The 18,688-nt window shown below is 43.2% G+C and overlaps 1 protein-coding gene across 3 annotated transcripts in view; it reads right to left on the bottom strand.

Annotated features, from left to right (window-relative positions):
• Positions 1 to 9,795, bottom strand: part of sgsm3 (small G protein signaling modulator 3) — a 29,844-nt gene extending 20,049 nt beyond the window's left edge. For 2 of the 3 annotated variants that reach the window (XM_080776645.1, XM_080776647.1), the window contains exons 1-4: positions 9,637 to 9,795; positions 1,731 to 1,821; positions 664 to 749; positions 186 to 249 (exon numbers count right to left, since the gene is read on the bottom strand). In XM_080776645.1, the coding sequence (XP_080632771.1) occupies positions 186 to 249; positions 664 to 749; positions 1,731 to 1,737 (157 nt within the window). In that variant the 5' untranslated portion in view covers positions 1,738 to 1,821; positions 9,637 to 9,795. Of the gene's footprint in view, positions 1 to 185; positions 250 to 663; positions 750 to 1,730; positions 1,822 to 5,337; positions 5,451 to 9,636 lie in introns of those variants that run through there. The other variant, XM_080776646.1, reaches the window with a different exon arrangement.
• Positions 9,796 to 18,688: the final 8,893 nt, after the last annotated feature.

Here is an 18,688-nt window from a genome sequence, read left to right as displayed (position 1 = left end):
CATGCCAAATCGTACCGGGTTTATTAAACACTTAACTTGAAAGATAATATTAACCATGGTGGGAAATTGATTTAATCACTTTTCGCGTAACCAACAACACACTTCTGTGGTGCTCTATCCTCTTAGAGCAACATAATTTATAAAAAGGTTCCTGAGAAACTGAAAACATTGTGTGCGTGTTTTACCGTCACTGCCCACTTTGAAGCCAAATTCGTCATAATGGAATTCTGGTTCCTCCTCGGGATCCTTCTGTAGGACAAGAGAGAAGACACACAAAAGATATCCCACTTTCAAATAGTCCTATGATCTGGCCACATAAAGCGGTGTTGCATGATAAAAGCCCTGCTGAAAAAGGTCCATGGCAGCTCTTGAGAGCCACCAGTTAGTTACCATGCACAAGATCTAAATTACACTGTGACAACTGATGATATACTGACTTGACCATTTGACTTCTAGGTAATAATTATTGCACAAATTAGACAGGAAAACCTTCCGTTGCTACACAAAAAACACAAAATAGCACACACACAAAATAAGTAATATGTGGCGCATGCCACATATAGGCTTTGGCCTGACAGCTGTTCATGATGACCTTTGCTGCATGTCTCAAGACGAGCCTACTCGTCAGGACGTGTTAAACGTCAAAAGAAACCCCAGCCTCACCTGGTGGTACTTGGCCAAGATGTCCTGGGGCCACATGCTGGGGGTGAGGGCTGAGAAGGGGCCCCCAGGGGCCGGAGTGTAGCTACCTGGAACAGCAACGGCCAATGAGAATTGAGAGGTAGTACGGTATACACAGAAGTGATACACAGTACACACACACAAAAAGTAGGTCAAAGTTCTCTTTTGTAAGTTGGATTTTCACTTAAAGAGCAAAAGGCAGAAGAGGTGGAAAAAGAGCAGAGGACTTTACTCAACTGTGCATACAACCGTTTTTACTTCAAGTTTATTAGAAACAATTACATAAAAACTTAATCATGTAGATCTCGGGATCCACATCGTTATGGTGTGGCTCCAATTTGCATCTCCAGTTTGTGACGCAGTCATCGGACGCATGACTAAAAATTTAGCAGCGGTTTCATCCTAATCAGCGGCCAATTGACATCCATTATACATTATTACGTTAAGTTAAATATTTCAATAATTAGAAAACATAAAGCAAACCAGTCAGCAACAGAATGCCAGCAGCAAACACTCGCGTTTGTGTGCATTCAGGTACTTTTCTTCATATAATACGGGTAAACCATTTTCCGCCTTCCTCAGCATGATAATCATCATGTTTATCACTCCGAGGAAGGCTTCGGTTGAAACACCTTTGTTATTTCACCATTGTGCCATATCTAAATAAAAGTACCTGAAGGACACTTCCGTAAATGCTGGCATTCTTTTACCGATATTGAACTCTTCCGAGACGTGCACTCTGTAAATAGTATATTATCTGTAGATCTGTGACCCGAGCTGTGCTTATAATCTTTCTAGTTTGGCAGTGTGCACAGGAAAGGTCTCACCAACAGTCCATTGGTTTGCCAGATTAGCAGAGCTCATAGGACACAGACTGACACTCTCATTGTTATAGACGGCTAGACTCCAGGAGGACCATGCCGTAAAAATATATATATCCCATTTTATGAAACACAACTTTGATGTGGATTTTGGAAGCAAACACAACTGATCATTAGCAGGAATGGTATTGTATAAAAAGACACAGACTGTAGCCTCAGAGTCTTTACCTGACATGCTGGTGGGAGGCAGAGTGAACAGCGGCTGTGCAGAGAGAGTGTGGCCGCTCTGGAGTAAGGAGGTCAACAGATAGCAGCCTCTCTGTAGAGACAGAAAAGAGTGGATGAGGGGGAAACTCGGAAACATTGGAAAACTTTGTTGAGTCCTGCTCAACACGTCGCTGATTGCATGTCATCCGTTCTGCCGATATAATTATCCCTCACTTAATGCCGGAATACCCGGAAAATGAATTAAAAACACGAAAAGAACACTCCGCTAGAATTGCGTTTCTGCAGATAAGACATGGTGTAGCTACTGTATGAACTCAGTCAGGACAAGAAGAAACACAAAGACAGAGAGAATGCCTCTAAAGATAATGAGGGAAGAGTCTGCACAGGAGCAGTAGGCCAACTGTTTCACTTAATTTTGCCCGTGCTTGCGTGTGCGACTGTGCGTGTGTGTGTGTGTGTGTGTGCGCGCAAGCGTATGCGTGTGTGTGTGCATGCGTATCTACTTATATCAGATGAAATGTGGCTTATAAAATAGAAACTAAACATCACTAGAAAGAAAAATAATAATTAGACCAGTAAACAGATGGAATGAGGAGGAAAACATTATTCTGGTTAACACTAGGGATGTCAGTAACGGATAGTTTCCCAGCCGGTTAGCCGATAGGATTAACCGGGTCATTAACGGATAGTGGTTGATTTTTTCTTCTTTTTTAATAGGCTACCCCAAATGTAATATGCATGTATAGGCTACATAATTAAAGTTGGTAGACGAATGGTACTGTATACATTTATTTATGCTCCTTTTTAAAAGACAAACTAAAAAGCAACATTTAACAATATAAATAAATTGTTGTAGGCTTAATCATCAATAAACAACGCATCGCATCTGCATGATGCATGCATCTGCGCGTCTACAGTACAGAGGTCCGCCGGTTCTAGTCCAAAACATAAATAAATCCAGTCCAGATCTGAGCAACCTATACCTATAAAGCCACTGGACGCATGGGCTAAGGCTTTTTTTATTATTAAGGAAGATCAGCATGCATGTCACCGTGTTCCATTTGTTGACTTTTCGCTGACGAGAAAACCCTCAAACATCGATAGCACATGGCTAACTTGATAGCCGTAAGCCATGCCAGTGTGGGGACTCGAGGAGACGGATAGGAGGAGGAGGTTGAGGAGAAAGCGACAGCGGCTTTAAACGTTCTCCCTCCAGGCCAAATGGCCAATAATGGATTTAATAATGTAGGTCTCTGCATTGATACGGTCGACATGTGTTAATCTCGTCTCGCTGTCAGCCTGTCACTCGCTTACATTTTGACTACCGCAACGCTACCGTTGTAGGCTTGTAGCCAACTAGCCATTGAAGTACAACAGAGAACGGGGACATTGAGGGGGGCAGAAAACAGAGCCAGAGCGCTGTTCATGCAGCCTGGAGTGTGACAAGCTGGGCGGCACAAATAAGAGCAATTTTAGGCAACTGTTTTAAAGTATTGTACAGTGACAACTACAGTAATGTTTATGTTGTACTATTACTAAAAACGATCTAAAATAAAGGGATTTAAGATTAGTGATCGACCGATATGGTTTTTGGCCGATATTTCCGATCACCGATTAGTGGAGAATCAAAAAGCCCGATAGCCGATATTATGACCGATATTAATTTAAGTAAAAAAAAATTTTTTTACAGTAACTAAATTACTAACACAACAATTCCTTTAAATGCATTGGAGAACATTTATTGCTTATAAAAAGTTAGTGCAAGAAGCACCAACATCGTTTTCAGTAACAACCCCCCCCCCCCCCATCAAATGCAGCTTTAATTTAGTGCAAACATGTACTGTAGCAGAATATGGAACATAGTGCTGTATGAAGTGCAGGCACAGGCTTAAAACATTTATTTAAAAATAAATCAGGGAAAAATAATCAGTTTATTTATCCAAATTGGTGATCTACAAGCCCACAGCACATTGCAGCATGACATGTTGAGAGCTTGTAGATCTGCTGCCCAAACTCCCCAAAGCCATGTGACCTTGTTGTTTTTACTCCACCACTGAAATTTGCCACTTTCAAGATCATAATTTTATAGCAATACAAGACAATAGCCTGCCTTGTATGTCTCAAAACACTGGCCTACCGTTACATTATTGTCAACTAAATACATATGAATTAGAAATTAAGACAAATATTGACAATGCTACTGATTGGTTCATTCTTCATTGGCTTGCAGTTAGTTATTGCACATAGCCAAAATGCAATAATAATAATAGGCTGGTCAGGATGGGGGGGGAAAGTTGTCCTTTTAGAAAACATTCAGTTGGCTCGCATGCACGCACGCACGCACACACACACACACACACACACACACGCAGCATGTGGGCACGCGCGCGCACACACACACACACACACACACACGCAGCATGTGCGCGCGCGCGCACACACACACACACAATCAAAGAACCGTTTACATCTGCTGTACGTTTGCAGCGTTAGCATAGGAGCTAGCGTTGGCTACTGTAGGTCTACCACTGTTACACCTTCTGTCCCTCTCAGTGTGGATTTTATTTTTGTTAATGCAAGATGAAAACAGCAATGTTTATGGTTACAAGGTTAGTATTACTCCTTCTAGCCCTGGTCCTCTCTCTTTTTACTCCGTGTGTGTGTGGAACTGGGAGGGAGGGAGGAGCACAGGCAGAGCGTGCTGTGCTCTGTGTGCGTCTACTCCTCCGTGTTAGACACGCAGCTAAGCTATATACATCTCCTTACAACCGTACTCTACCGGCTTTTCAATGAGAGTGGAGTGGTTGTTGTACTTTTTTGCGCATTTATGACAAAATATAATAATCGGCCGTTTTTTTTCGATTATTAACTTTTACCACCGATACCGATATTAATAAAAAACATGAATATCGAAGCTGATAATCGGCCGTGGCCGATTATCGGTCGATCACTATTTAAGATCAGAACACACATTTATTATTATGCAAATTAACCGTTAAAGCTGATAATAATATCCGGATGTTTCTTAACGGTCGGCTAACCGGTTAGCCGGTTAACCCCTGACATCCCTAGTTAACACATTTTTCAGTTTCATTAGGCTGCATTATTATTTCTACCGAATGCTCCATTTTCTTGTTTGTTCCGTTTCCCTGATTAGATCTAGGTTAAACTAATAAAGGATTTAGTATGCCTTTAGGCCTATTTTTACATTGTTTCACATAACGCATGAACACAAACAATTCTTTGTCTCGGCTCTTCCAGACTCAACTCATGACACGGCTCACGGAAGTAGCACAGGGACATTTGTGGGGGAAAGTCCAAATACAAGTGACTGACAGAAGCTTAAAACCCTAAACTCGATCCTTATCCGTGTAGGTTTCCAATTGCAGAACACCTGCAGTGCAAAGATCCCTTGAATGATTTTGAAAAGGCTCACTTCAGACTGCGTTATTAACTCACTGGGTACCGCACTATGAGATTGTATATCTGCTATTTTTCAACAGCTAAAGTTTAAAATAATGGTTATAGACAGTGGTTAAAAGCTATAAGGTGACACAGATGCGTTCCCATGTCTTCATGGGTTAAAGCTGGTAGGACTGCTGCTCACCAGTATTCAATGTGCATTTGGTGTCTTGCCGGACGAGTGGAAGTCAAGTGAATAACAGGTTCCTTGTTGTGGAAAGAACTCGAGGCAACAATCATTGGGTTGTCTTAGACATGGAGATTGGACAAACAGACAAGTGTTTCTCATGGATGGTTAGCTAATCAAAATTTACATCTGATCTAAGCCACTTCCCAACACACAGCTTCAACACACAGTTGGTTTGTCTTCTGCCATGGACATTTTAAATAATTTACTGGGCTTACTAATTTTGCAATGGCTCTAGACTAGAGTATAACATTACAACTGTGGTGGTTGTATTTTGTCTCGCTGCTCTTCTATTGAGACATCGTGTCAAGGTCATCATGTCTCACAGTCACCTAGACCAGGGGTTCTCAACATTTTTTGGCTGGGGACCGCTACAATAACCTGAATAGCGAAAATACATCACAAATAAATACTGAAACCAGATATAATCATTAAGGAACTTATGCATGCCGAAATAATTTGGCGAACCCACAGGTTGAGAACCCCTGACCTAGACACAGGATGTGACATGAATTTTCATATTATCCCCTGAGCAAGCAAGCAGGCTCTATTAGCTGGATGGTACAACATGGCCACGAGTGCACATGAATTACATTCATCATAGTACTGTGTACTCCTCTTTAACCCAGAAATAGGCCTGACCTCAACATTTTAAAGAAATCATCTAAATCCTCCAGTTTTCTGAAATAAATATTTTCACGATTTTTCAAAAATAGCAGATCTACAAGCTCGTAGCTATGAGCTTGTAGAGCTGCTATTTTTCAATAGCTAAATTACAACATAATGTTTAAAACACCAAAAGGGGTTCCCTCCCAGAATGGGTTAAATGTTGTCCAAGGCGGAAATCACAGAAATGATCCTATCATCCTACGTACTTTAGTTGCCAGCAATACATTTACAAGGTCTCTGGCAGGGCAACATGACGCATGCATACTAGTAATGAAGAGAGAATGGCAGTGGGAAAAGGGACACACAAACATGCGTCATCAAGTGTGAATAATGAATATACAGTAATGGATATGCAGATGCATGGAACATACTATGGACTAGAGGGTCAACATGCATGATACAAGGGGTGACAATTCATGGTCTAGTTTCTTTTTGGTTCTTAGTCCATGAGCCAGAGCTCCAAAATTGGTGGGAAGAACTAGACCTATATTAAATTGTTTATAGGATCAATAAAAGTAAATTAAAACATGATAACCCTTCCACAGTAGTAGCTTTTTCATATTTTCTATTATTTTGCATATTTTCCTACATGCCTCATTTGAATACTTAAACATGTAAAGTGTGTAATACTATAAATAATCAAATTTTGGAGCTCTGGCTCATGGAGTAAGAAACAAAAAGAACTGAACCAGTTCCCATTGGAAACCAACCGGTTGGAAAAGGGGCCATTGTGTGCTTGTAGAACAAACGTCTAATTTCTCTTTTGGGTCTCAAGCTAAAATGTTTGGGAACCACTGGACTAGACAATCGAAATAGCCAAGCCCTTGGCTTGGGCTTTAATGTATTTCCATCCTTTCTTCCTCACTGTGATTCATACATGTATTGACTGCAGTGCAGTGTTATATATGTTAGGTTTAATCATCAAATAAACTCCATCCATTCATGTATTTCCATCTCCATGGCAACAATGTCACAGCAAAGCATTCTCAAACCATGCACCTGCCTCCCCCTTCCCCTCAACAGAATGCAACAGCCACCTGCCTCGGCCTTCACTCAACAGAATAAAACAGCAGGAGTGCAGCTTTGTCAAGAAAAGCTCACAATACAGCAACAGGGGACACTGTTAGCAAGGCATGCTGTGCACCGACTGATAAATAACACACACACACACACACACACACACAAACATACACACACAGGCAGCCACAATGGTATTATAATAATGCTAATAATCTTAGCACGCCAATGCAGCTCGCTAGCAGGCGGACAGACTCGCCTAGGAGTGATTCATTCCAGCAGCAGGCTTGCGGCATCTCTGAAGAGGAATTTAGGACTTTGAAGAGAGATGGGAAATCAATTTGAGGCTTGGAGGATTGCCAGCCATCTCGGGCTCACAGCTCTGCCTCTGTGAAGCCAGTGGGGTGAACGCAGATTCTGAGACGTAATCAGCCAACAGCGTAATCAACTGCCAAGGTAGTCAAGATGACAGAAACCCTCCTGAACCGTGATCCCACAAATTATCTTGACATTCTGACAACACTGCTGCAAATGGCTGCGCTGTTGTCCAAATCCAAAAGACTCGGTGAAGACAGCTCTTCACCTAGAAGACGTTCTCCAAAACAAATTCCCACATGAGGACAAGTCTTTGTGCCCAAGAGCATGGGCACAAAGAAGACATCAAGGATTATCCTCAAACCACAAACACAGTAATGTAAATACAGTAATGGTACACACACACACACACACACACACACACACACACACACACACACACACACACACACAGATAAGACAACCTCTTTGAAAAGCAAGCACAGCAGTCTGACTATGGATATGTGTGTGTATGTATACAAGGAAATTGACATACCATAATTTAAAGCAAGGAGCAAATAAAATTCACATTAATGATATCTACAAAACAAACAAACAATAGAGATGCAGTGTAAGAAGGAACCACTCTAAATGGGGCCACTGTGTCAAAAACCCACGACAGGACACTTACGAATCAAGCACCGCGTGTTGACTTTGTGGCAGGCCGTGTGTTTTTACGATAAGGAAAACTGCCCACCTCCTTGTTGCATGACCACAAAGAGGGTTTGGTCCGCAGCTCAGGTGAGACTCGGGTGACCCATGTTTGCACATGCTGGCCAACACCCTGCCGCCTGCTGCCATTAAACAAAGCTCAAGACATCCCAGTGTGTAGGCAGGTGGACATTCATGTGTGACATTTCCTCCTTGAAACAGTCAGTCACTATTTATGATAAAATGGGAACAGTGTTATGGTGTCAAGATTCTCCAGAGTGTCTGTATTTATCCGTTATATATATACACAAAACACAAATTTGCTCCCTGACCAGACCCAAGCCAGCTGTTCCTTCAGATAGCCCGCACAATGTTTCCCTCTGTTTACCAGCAGCAGTGGCTTAGGGGTAGAGTGACCGGATGGTAACCGCAAGGTTGCCAGTTCGAACCCGGGCTCCCCCAGAGTTAGTGTCGAAGTGTCCTTGAGCAAGACACTGAATCCCTAAGTGCTGGCTGGTGCCTTGCATGGTTTCCGCTGCCATGTGTGTGTGAATTGGTGAATATAATGCACAATCTCTGTAAAGCGCCTTGGATAAAGGCGCTATATAAATGCACCATTTACCCTCTCTCCACACAGAGAAAACTCTGCCATCCAGAACTGAGGGACCTCCCCTGAATAATAACCAATATAACACTTTGACTGACACACACACACACACACAGGGTAACACGCTAATGCCACAGCTTCCCAAAATGACAAAGCTTTCACAATTCAAACCACCTACATTACGCTGCATACTATAGTCTACTAACAGTTTGGCATCAGTAAACAGAAAGTTCCAACTTTGGAAGCTGCAACAGGTGATTGATTATATGGCACTTTGGAGCATACAGACAGGGTGTGGTACAATAGCTTGCAAATATTTGGGCTATAATTACCATGGCAATTGTATTCCTCAATATGCATCCATCCATGCCCCACACCTCCCCCAACACACACACACACACACACACACACACACACACACACACACAGATAAGATAACCTCTTTAAAAGCAACGAACTTTGAAAAGCAAGCACAGCAGTCTGACTATGATATGCGTGTGTGTATACAAGTAAATTGACATACCATAATTTAAAGCAAGGAGCAAATAATTCACATTAATGATATCTACAAAACACACACACACACACACATACACAAGAGTGTGTGTACACACTCTTAAGTCTTTTACCAAAAAGCCTATGGTATATATTTGTAATGACACGTAAGTGTTGTCAGGGAAGACCTAATTATGTATGCGAATGATGCCATTTTCTGGGAGAATTGTGACTCGACGAGAAAAAGCAGTGAATGGTATAAAGCATTCTGTTACAAAATCACGAGGTTTGATTTAATACCAAATATCCTACAAATACTTGCGATGTTGTCGTGTTTAAGCATCAATATCACAGACCATATTGACAATCAGCTGTTAGCCACATATGCTAACATTTGCTAGCAACCATGGTTGAATATTGAATGCATAATTGCATATTGTGCGATAGCATGCTAGCACACTTACCGTATCATCGTGGTACTGTATCGAGATGTGGTATGTTTGGCTTCTTTACCGATAAATAAAGGTAAATTACGATTTCCTATCGCATCTTCCCCGTCCTATTTTCGCTGCTGGGTTCTCACTGTTTTGCGTCATATGCACCTGCTAGTAGCGACGTGTAGCTCTGCATAGCTCTGTGGTATCCTTACGCGGCGCCCCCATAGTGTTTTCCAAGCCGGGAAGTAGTTCCAGATCCCTGAACTACGTTTCCAGCCAATATCCTTCCGCAGTGGAGCAGATCAATGACGTGGGCATTACGATGGCATGATGCGTTTACATTTTCCATTCATTCAACTCCGGGCATACTTTCATTCACAACAAGCAAACACGAGCAGCAGTGCAAGCGGGCTATAAAACCAAGACACCACCAAAGTCATGTAGAATTATTATTATTAAATTAGCCATCCAGTTCTGGTTGCTGTTCATATTCTTTACTGTGCTAGGCCTGAAACATGACTGTCATTGAGAAGTACGAGCGTCATGTGAACCATGGCCATTACTGTGCCTGCACTGCCCTGCAGTGCCATATGCCATGCATCCATGAGCCATGAATCGAACTCTATCCCTGCAATCTGGCATTTATTATTCCATGGTTGTTGTGTTGCCTAGGTGATAGAGTGTCTAGGGCTCTAGGCCTACTCTATAATAGAAACGATGTCGGCTTGAAATAGGGTAAACAATTAGCAATAGGTTCCGGACAGGTCAAACGTCAGGGTCTCTTATATTGATGCTATTTTTTGTGTTACTGGTTGTGCTTGTTGAGCAAGGTCTGACACCCTAAATTAAATTGATCTATCGTGTATGGCGTGGCAGCACGGCTGGCTGAAAATCAGACCATAATGCGTTTGTCCACCAGATGGCACACATTCACTCGACCATCAATCAGACTGAGTCCAGATGCCAGCACAGTCGCTAATCCGGGTGCAAGTGGGCACCTGGACGAGTAGGGGGGGTATAGGCACCTGGACAACTGGGCAGTGGGCACCTAGATTAGTGGGCACCTAGATTAGTGGGCACCTAGACGAGTAGGCAACTGGGCACCTGGACAACTGGGCACCTGGACGAGTGTCGAGTAGGCAACTGGGCACCTGCACAAGTGGGCGCCTGGACGAGTGGGTACCTACCTAGGGATATGTGGGCACCTGGATGACTGGGCACCTGGAAAAATAATGTGTGTATATTCTCCTTTTTTATTCTTCAGGTATTATTGTGTATATTCTCATTTTTGCTTCTTCAGATTATTATTTTATTTTAATTTTCATCCTTTAATTAACACACGACACACACACACACACACACACACACACACACAAACTAGACTATACCGTGTGATCGCTTAGGTTAGTTTAGGTATGAAAGCAGCCAAATTGGATTTTAGAGTCAATGATGAGCTACTCATCTTTGAGGGGAGTCATGCATGACTGGAACCGGAACGGCTGCTTTGATGCTACAGCTGGAAAGTCTGCCCCACGGGATATTGGATTTCAATCTCCTGTTCTCAAAATAAATGAGTTGAGTTCCAGTGTGTGTGTGTGTGTGTGTGTGTGTGTGTGTGTGTGTGTGTGTGTGTGTGTGTGTGTGTGTGTGTGTGTGTGTGTGTGTGTGTGTGTGTGTGTTTGATTGCCAAGTCACTTTGAATTAAACTGTGGTCCACTTAGTCATGACCATGACCCAAATGAGCACAATAGGCAGGCAGTAAATAATTCCTCATTAGTTTCATGCCAAATGCAAATGTTAAGCACATTGATACAGGGAAACAATTCCATACAAAAGACAAAGAACAATGCAGTGAATCATATCAAGCAAAACTGAAGCATTTGACGTCGGCAGATATAGAAATTGCCTGGAAAAACATCTTTGCACACTCATTCAATCAGAAATCGGTCCTCATCATACAATAGTCCCTGATGAGACTGAGTTGGTGTTTGCAAGAAATGTGTGTGTGTGTGTGTGTGTGTGTGTGTGTGTGTGCCTGTATAGCGTGCTGCGTGAAGACTGAGTGCACAACTTCCTGACTCAGCAGCCAGTTCCATAGAATGCTAATCACTTAACATCTTGCTGTCTGCATGTCTACAGTACGTCCCTTTCTCCATCTAGATTATTTTGCTCACTGCCCCAAAATGCCTTCAGTTCACACATCCTATAGTTTTCTCTTTCTCTCCTTCTCACCAACTTTGTCACACAAACTGAAAACTGCCTATCCTTTTCTTAGAACAATATCATGCTCAGTTTCTCCCTCCTCTCCTCAAACATTCATTTTATACTCTGTGGTTTGATCTCGATATCTCTTTCGTCAGTGTGACGCCAGTCTGCTCATCTCTGCCTGTTGTGTTGCCTGTGTGTGCAGGGCCCTTTGCACCATGCCTGCGAAACACATTATGAGTCATATCATTATCAACGCCGGTGCTAGAATCAGTATGCCGATTCCCCTCCTTAAGGAGGCATGGATGACGGCCTTGCCAAGACCAAAATATCCAGACCATAGTTCAGAATCAGATCAACACTATATGCGTGTCATTTGAGCATAGAATAATGTGTATATGTATATGTTACTCCTCTTCGTGTCATTTACTTAGTTTGTCTTTCCCCACCCACCACCGGTGCGTGCGTGCGTGCGTGAGCAAGCGCCAGAGCCCACACTGCAGTTCATTATGACATCAGAGAGAAATAGGGAGAGAGAGAGTGAGTGAGAGAGAGAGAGAGAGAGAGAGAGAGAGAGAGGGGAGCAAGGGAGAGACTGGGGGGTATATGTCAGTGGTGGTTGATGGAGAACAATGGTATAGGTCGGAAAAGGAGAGTAGGAGGGAAAGAAATGCAGCTGATATTGGGAGGGGGAGGGGTAGAATGGGGAAAGAGAAGGAGGGGGTGAACAGGAGGAAGAGCCTCAGAGAAGGAGGGGATGAACAGGAGGGAGAGCCTCAGAGAAGGAGGGGAGCAGAATGGAGTGGCGTGGAGAGAAAGGGTGGTAAACGAGAATTAAGGATGGAGGGAGGTGGAGATGAGAGGAGGCCGTGGAGTGAGAATAGCTAGGGCAAAAACACAGAGAGAGAGAGAGAGAGAGAGGGGGAGGAAGATCTGAAACACCAGTGCACTGGGCAGGGAGATATGGGAGACAGACATGGGGGTGGGTGGAGGAATGTGCATGGCAGCAACCCCATGCAGGCTCACTATCACCGCCTTGTAGTGGACACTGGACAGATAGTATACGTTTGTATTCAATCTTTAATAATAGGGTGGAACACACACACACACAGATTCATCGGAACCATGCATGCATGCACGCACACACGCACGTGCGTGTGTGTGTGTGTGTTCATTGGTTCAGATGAATCAGCAGATTGTTGTCCATACAGGTGGGAAGGAGAAAAGGAGACCTACTACTTGTTCACAGAATCCACTTACTGCAGTCCTGCAGTCCTCCTGCAGGACAGAAGATAGCGCTGTTGCATTTCATGAGATACCAACAATGACTGTGTGACTGTGTTGAATTGTTGTTTCACACCAGTAGTGTCTTTCTGTGTGTGTGTGTGTGTGTGTGTGTGTGTGTGTGTGTGTGTGTGTGCGCGCACATGTGCATTCATGCATGGTAGTTGCCTATAGGGAATAGCAGTAGGCGTGGTTTTCATGGTTCCCCTGAAAAATCGGCCACGATACATTTCTCCCTTTGCTTCCGTGCAGGTGCATGAGAAAGTGTGTGGGAATGTGTAAGTAGTAAGTACGTGTGCTCGTTTCTCACTTGACTAAAGTGACTATATGTAATGTAAGCAATGAACTCAGGAGCCATTTATTTAGTACGTACGTGTACGTATGTGCACGTGTTTGTATACGTCACCGCCGTAGGGTCCATTGGGCCACCCGGGCCGTGGCCCAGTCAGTTTAAAGAAAGCCCAGTCTAACTTCGAAAAGAGGGGGGCGAATAAACCAGAAAAACAAACAAACAAAAGATATATAGCCTACTTTGGCAGCCCTTCGCCCCCTGTGCACGCAAATTTCTGTTAGTAGCGAAATGCAGCAAGCCGCCTTTGTTTTAAATGGTCCCCCATTAGCAAGTTGGCAGCCAGACTGTAATCACCACTGCACAGGGGCATCCCCAGAGGGACAAACAGCATGGTGTGCTTATGTAATGCGTATATCACATCAAGGCCTCTTCCTATAGTAGTTTATACATCATTTCTGCAGCCAATCTTATACATGCTGCATCGGGAAGGGGGTCGGTGGGTTGATTCACACACAGCTGCTAGCCCCCCCACCCCCAGTTTCAGAGGGCCTCTCCTGGGATGATGAGAGTTGGATGTATAGGGGGGGTCAGGGGAGGGGGCTCTGAGGCGAGGCAATGCAGCGGTGCTTGATTTCTCCCGGGGTAGCTGATCTGTGTTGGACACGAGACGCGGCCGCATTTGATGCAGCCGCATTTGATGTAGTGTCCTTATATCTTAAGCCTCAAAGCTGAAGCACATTCCCCCCAAGAGCAAGTGAACAGGTTCATAGACTGTTGTTGGTATGTTTTACATCCACGTGAACCTTTTAACGTAGATCCCACATCGAGTGGGATATATACTGTATTATCGAATGAGTGAGGGGATGAGAGAGCTAGGAAGGGAAATAGGGAGTGCGGGAGAAACAGAGAGAAATACTATAGGTTCAAATCACACCTCTCATTCCGTATATCTCTCTCTCTCTCTCTCCATTTTTCACTTTGAGCTTGTTCAATCATTTATGGAGGTTAAGTCACCTGGGAGCAGGACACTGCTCACACACACACACACACACACACACACACACACACACACACACACACACACACACACACACACACACACACACACACGAGGTGAAGGTGATGAACTGAAAGGTTGAGTTACTGAGAATGAGTGATGGAGTGAAGGGAGTATAGGGAGTGAGAGGGGGTGGATTTACAACAGAAGATTTACTGCAATGTGACACAGAGAGACAGACACACAAAGAGACGGAGAGAGGGAGAGAGAGAGAGAGAGAGAGACAGAGAAACAGACACAGAAACAGAAACAGAAAAGAGTGGGGAAAAGAGTGGGGAGGACATACCAATTAGGATTTAGAACAGCAATTGTAATAGACATTAGTATTAGTTACTACTTGTACTTGCAGTACAAGTAGGCAAGGCTCAAGTTGGCACCTCGACAGAGTGCATTTCTAGTTTCGATTGGGCTCAAAGGCTTTCAGTTTCAGGAAGAAACCAAAAATACACTGGGACATATTTGAATATTCTAACCACACCTGGGGTATTAATGTGAACTCCATACACATACAAAACAGAAAAAGTACAAAAATCCATCTTTATATTACTTTTTTAATATACCTTTGATAATACAGCCCCAACTGGCATGTACATTAATAATAATTAAAACACAACGAGGGACATCAAAGTGTCAGTGAAAGCAATTACCCCGTAATATGGCGTCTGATGTAGATCAGTTAAGGACATCCAGCCACAGTCGAGTGTGGGAAGGGACCCGCAGACCCATCAGTGAGATCGGTAATGGCCACAAGCCATTTCCATTAAATACAGGACGGTCTGGTGCTGTCTGTCTGATGCAGAGTACATGAGGACACATACCGTAGCTACGGTTGAGAGCGGAAAGGAAACTGCAGGGCCGTCAGTAGGAGTACAGTGTAACCTGACATGATGTGAGATACCACATGAGTGGGCCCCCAAATAATTGGCCAAAATATTTTAAGTCAAGTGTCTGAAAAACTCAGTCATAATTATTATAAAAAGACACTGGCATATTTTACAATCGGACCCACTATATATTAATACCTTTTCCAAACCTCCTCTGATTGTTTTCTCTCGTGGTCAGGATCTTAGAAATCACTTGGTCAAGTCTGATTTACCCCCTGTCCCAACCCCCACTCAACGTGTATTGGCTCCTATTCCTAACGGCAACTATAAATGCGGCTCCTGCGCTCAATGCAACAGCACTCGCAAATGTCACAAATTGAAGCATCCTCATTCTGGTAAAAATATCCCCATCAGAGGCATTATTACCTGCACAACCAGGGCTGTCATTTATCTACTGACATGCCCGTGTGGCAAGACGTACTGTATGTAGGTAAGACTTCTCGTGAACTAAAAGTATGCATAGCAGAGCACTATTCGGTGTAAGAATATTACATACCCCGTTGCTGCCCATTTTGTGGAAGCCAACCACCCTGTATCCTCTCTACACTACAGGCATAGAAAAAGTGTCTGTACCTAGAAGAGGATTCATCAGCTTCTGCTAAAACGCGAAGCTTTTTGGATTCAGTCCTTAAAAACAATATCTCCTCTTGGCCTTAATGTAGATTTTGACCTCAAATCTTTTTTGTAATAAAATACAATTAAAATATTTCTGTACTTATAACTTAACTTTTCCATTATTTTTTTGTAAACCCTTTTTAACCCTAATTGTGATGGCCACCTTCCCCTTTTCACCTGCAGGTGTCCTACCTACTGTATATATACTCTAGGCTTATTCCATTATAACTAGAGGGGCATTCAGGTCTACTTTCAGGACATGGATTTAATCCACATATATCTATGAATATTGTTTTTCTATATTGATTGTATTGAATGTATTTAATTATGTATAGATTTCGATGTTGTATGGTTCTATATTTCACAATTGTATACTGCTGTATTTCTCAGATACATTTAAGTGTCTCTATGACAAGGAATTTATATTCCAGAGCCTCTTATGAGATAACTCCTCTTGTATTTGAACTTGAGACACCACATGACCGTGATCCCGACCTCTCATATCACAGGGACTGACTGGTCTTATTTAACCCGTGTTTCCCTAACCCCTTCTGATTGGTTGCATGACTCTCTGGCACCATATTTAAGTGTGCTCAGAAAACCTAAAAAAAAATGTATTATGTGTTTATGTCACTTTAAAAATCTTGAAAATTAGTTTTCGTTGTGACCCTGTCATGCAGTTTCCCCAGCAGACACCATAGTATAGAGCGGAGAACATAATGCATATTGCTTTTACGCTATATTTGTTGAAGTCAAAAGTGGAATGGATACAGGCAGCCATGCTAGAAAAAAAGATAAATACTGTACACCAACTCTCCACGCCTCTACTGCCACAGCCATACTGTATAGGTTTGACGGCAGGCCATTATTTGTTGTTTTAGTCATAGACACAATGACGGATGGATGCTGTCACTACATAAAATCCTTTTAACCTCCACCGCTCTTGAGTTTGTGGCTGCGTGTGTGTTACTCTGTCAACACTCCACCACTGTTTGCTCAATAGTCTGGAACTCTGGATGTGGATGTGCGTTAGCATCACACTCATGTTTGTGTGACTGCACACGTGCACGTACATCTTATGCTTGTTTTGTACCATGCTTTGTGTTGAGCACCGAAAATAGCTGATTTACGCACAACTAAGTAGAAATCAGGCTTTAGTGAGCTTAAACTGTGTTTCAAATTGATTCACAGTAGGTAGAAACGTAACGGAAATATTGCAGGACATAATCCGTCATCTTCCGGCAGATTACACTCCTCAATCTGTCTGCATCTGTAATGCTTAATTTATACTATGTCATATGATGGTGTCGCTCGCCAGCAGATCTACAAGTTCATAATGTCATGGTGATGGGGCACGTTGTGAGCTTGTAGATTGGCTATATTTGATGAGCGACATCGTCGTACGACAGTAGTATGAATGAGGCTTCAGTGACACTGCTGCCACCAGACAATCAACTGTGTGAGTAATTACAGAGGTAGATTCTCATTTGCACAGTCCTGCACAGATCAGGACACGGGTCCAAGGCCCCTATTTATTAAGGAAGGGGCTCTTTGACCCGTCTCTCTCTCTCACACACACGCACAATTATTTTCATAGATTGTCTTATTTGTTTGACAGCATCATGACAGTAGTAGTGAAAATGGCTGATCGACTTTTTTTTTTTTAAATAGGGGGGGGGAAGTATGTACAAAACAGGGAAGCCAGGCTAAAAGTATAGTTAGTATAAGTAGTAGCCTGTCAGTGCCTTTTATAAATAGAGCCTGTAACTAAAAGAAGTACACTGGATCCATTGGAATACCGTTTTTTTCCCTCTGGTTTTGGACATACAAGGTTTTCTGCCTGTACTGTACAGCAACGATATGTAAGACCAAACTCTTCCTTGTTGGGTGGGAAAATCTCCCCAGAGGTTCCTCTGAGGACACCTGGGTGACTGTGTGAATTATTCCTCAGGGTTAAAGCGTCTTCACAGAGGGGAGTGACATCCACACCGAGTGGTTCATAAGTTTTAGGGGGTATTAATGTTAAGAGGCTCGGGGGCACATCTAGAGAGAGAACGTACCAACACGAGGACAGCTTGAATGATGAAATACCAAGAAATGGTGCTTCCATTAGTACACGATGCTGGCAGGTGGAAACCTTGTATGTCCCAAGTAGTTACGTTTAATGAAATGGAGAGGAACCTGCCTTCCAATGGAACCACTGGAGTTATTTCATCATCACAACACAAGCTCTTAATACTTCATTGGTTAGACTTTACTATTACTTACTTAGGCCCGTCGCTCTTTCCTTTCCGCCTCTCCCCAGCTGATTCCGTCTCTTCAGCTCCGCCTCAGTGTCCAGCCTCCAGGTGTTCCTAGGCCGCCCACTCTTCCGCTTATCCTGGGGGTTCCAAGTGCCTGGCGCGTTGTACTAGCTGCCAGTTTCCTCAGGGTGTGGCCAATCCATCCCCACTTTCTCCTTAGGATCTGTTTCTCCACTGGTTCCTGACTCCCTTTCCTCCAGAGTTCTTCACTTGTGATTTTGTTTGGCCACCAAATCTTGAAAATGCGTTTCAGACAGCTTCAACTTTATTATACTTTGTTTTTAGACAGGACAGATTTTATTTGATTTCTTTAAGGATCCCCATTAGATGGTGCCATGGCAACCAGCTATAGTCTTCCTGGGGTCCTCATAGAAAAACATACAAATACTGTAAATAGAGGTTGAGACGAGTTATTCCAAAGTACAGAGGAAAAGGTCGT

Source organism: Protomyctophum bolini, assembly GCF_963924005.1.
Source record: "Protomyctophum bolini genome assembly, chromosome: 11".
In the NCBI taxonomy this organism is placed as follows: Eukaryota; Metazoa; Chordata; class Actinopteri; order Myctophiformes; family Myctophidae; genus Protomyctophum; species Protomyctophum bolini.
This window is presented reverse-complemented; position numbering and strand designations above follow the sequence as displayed.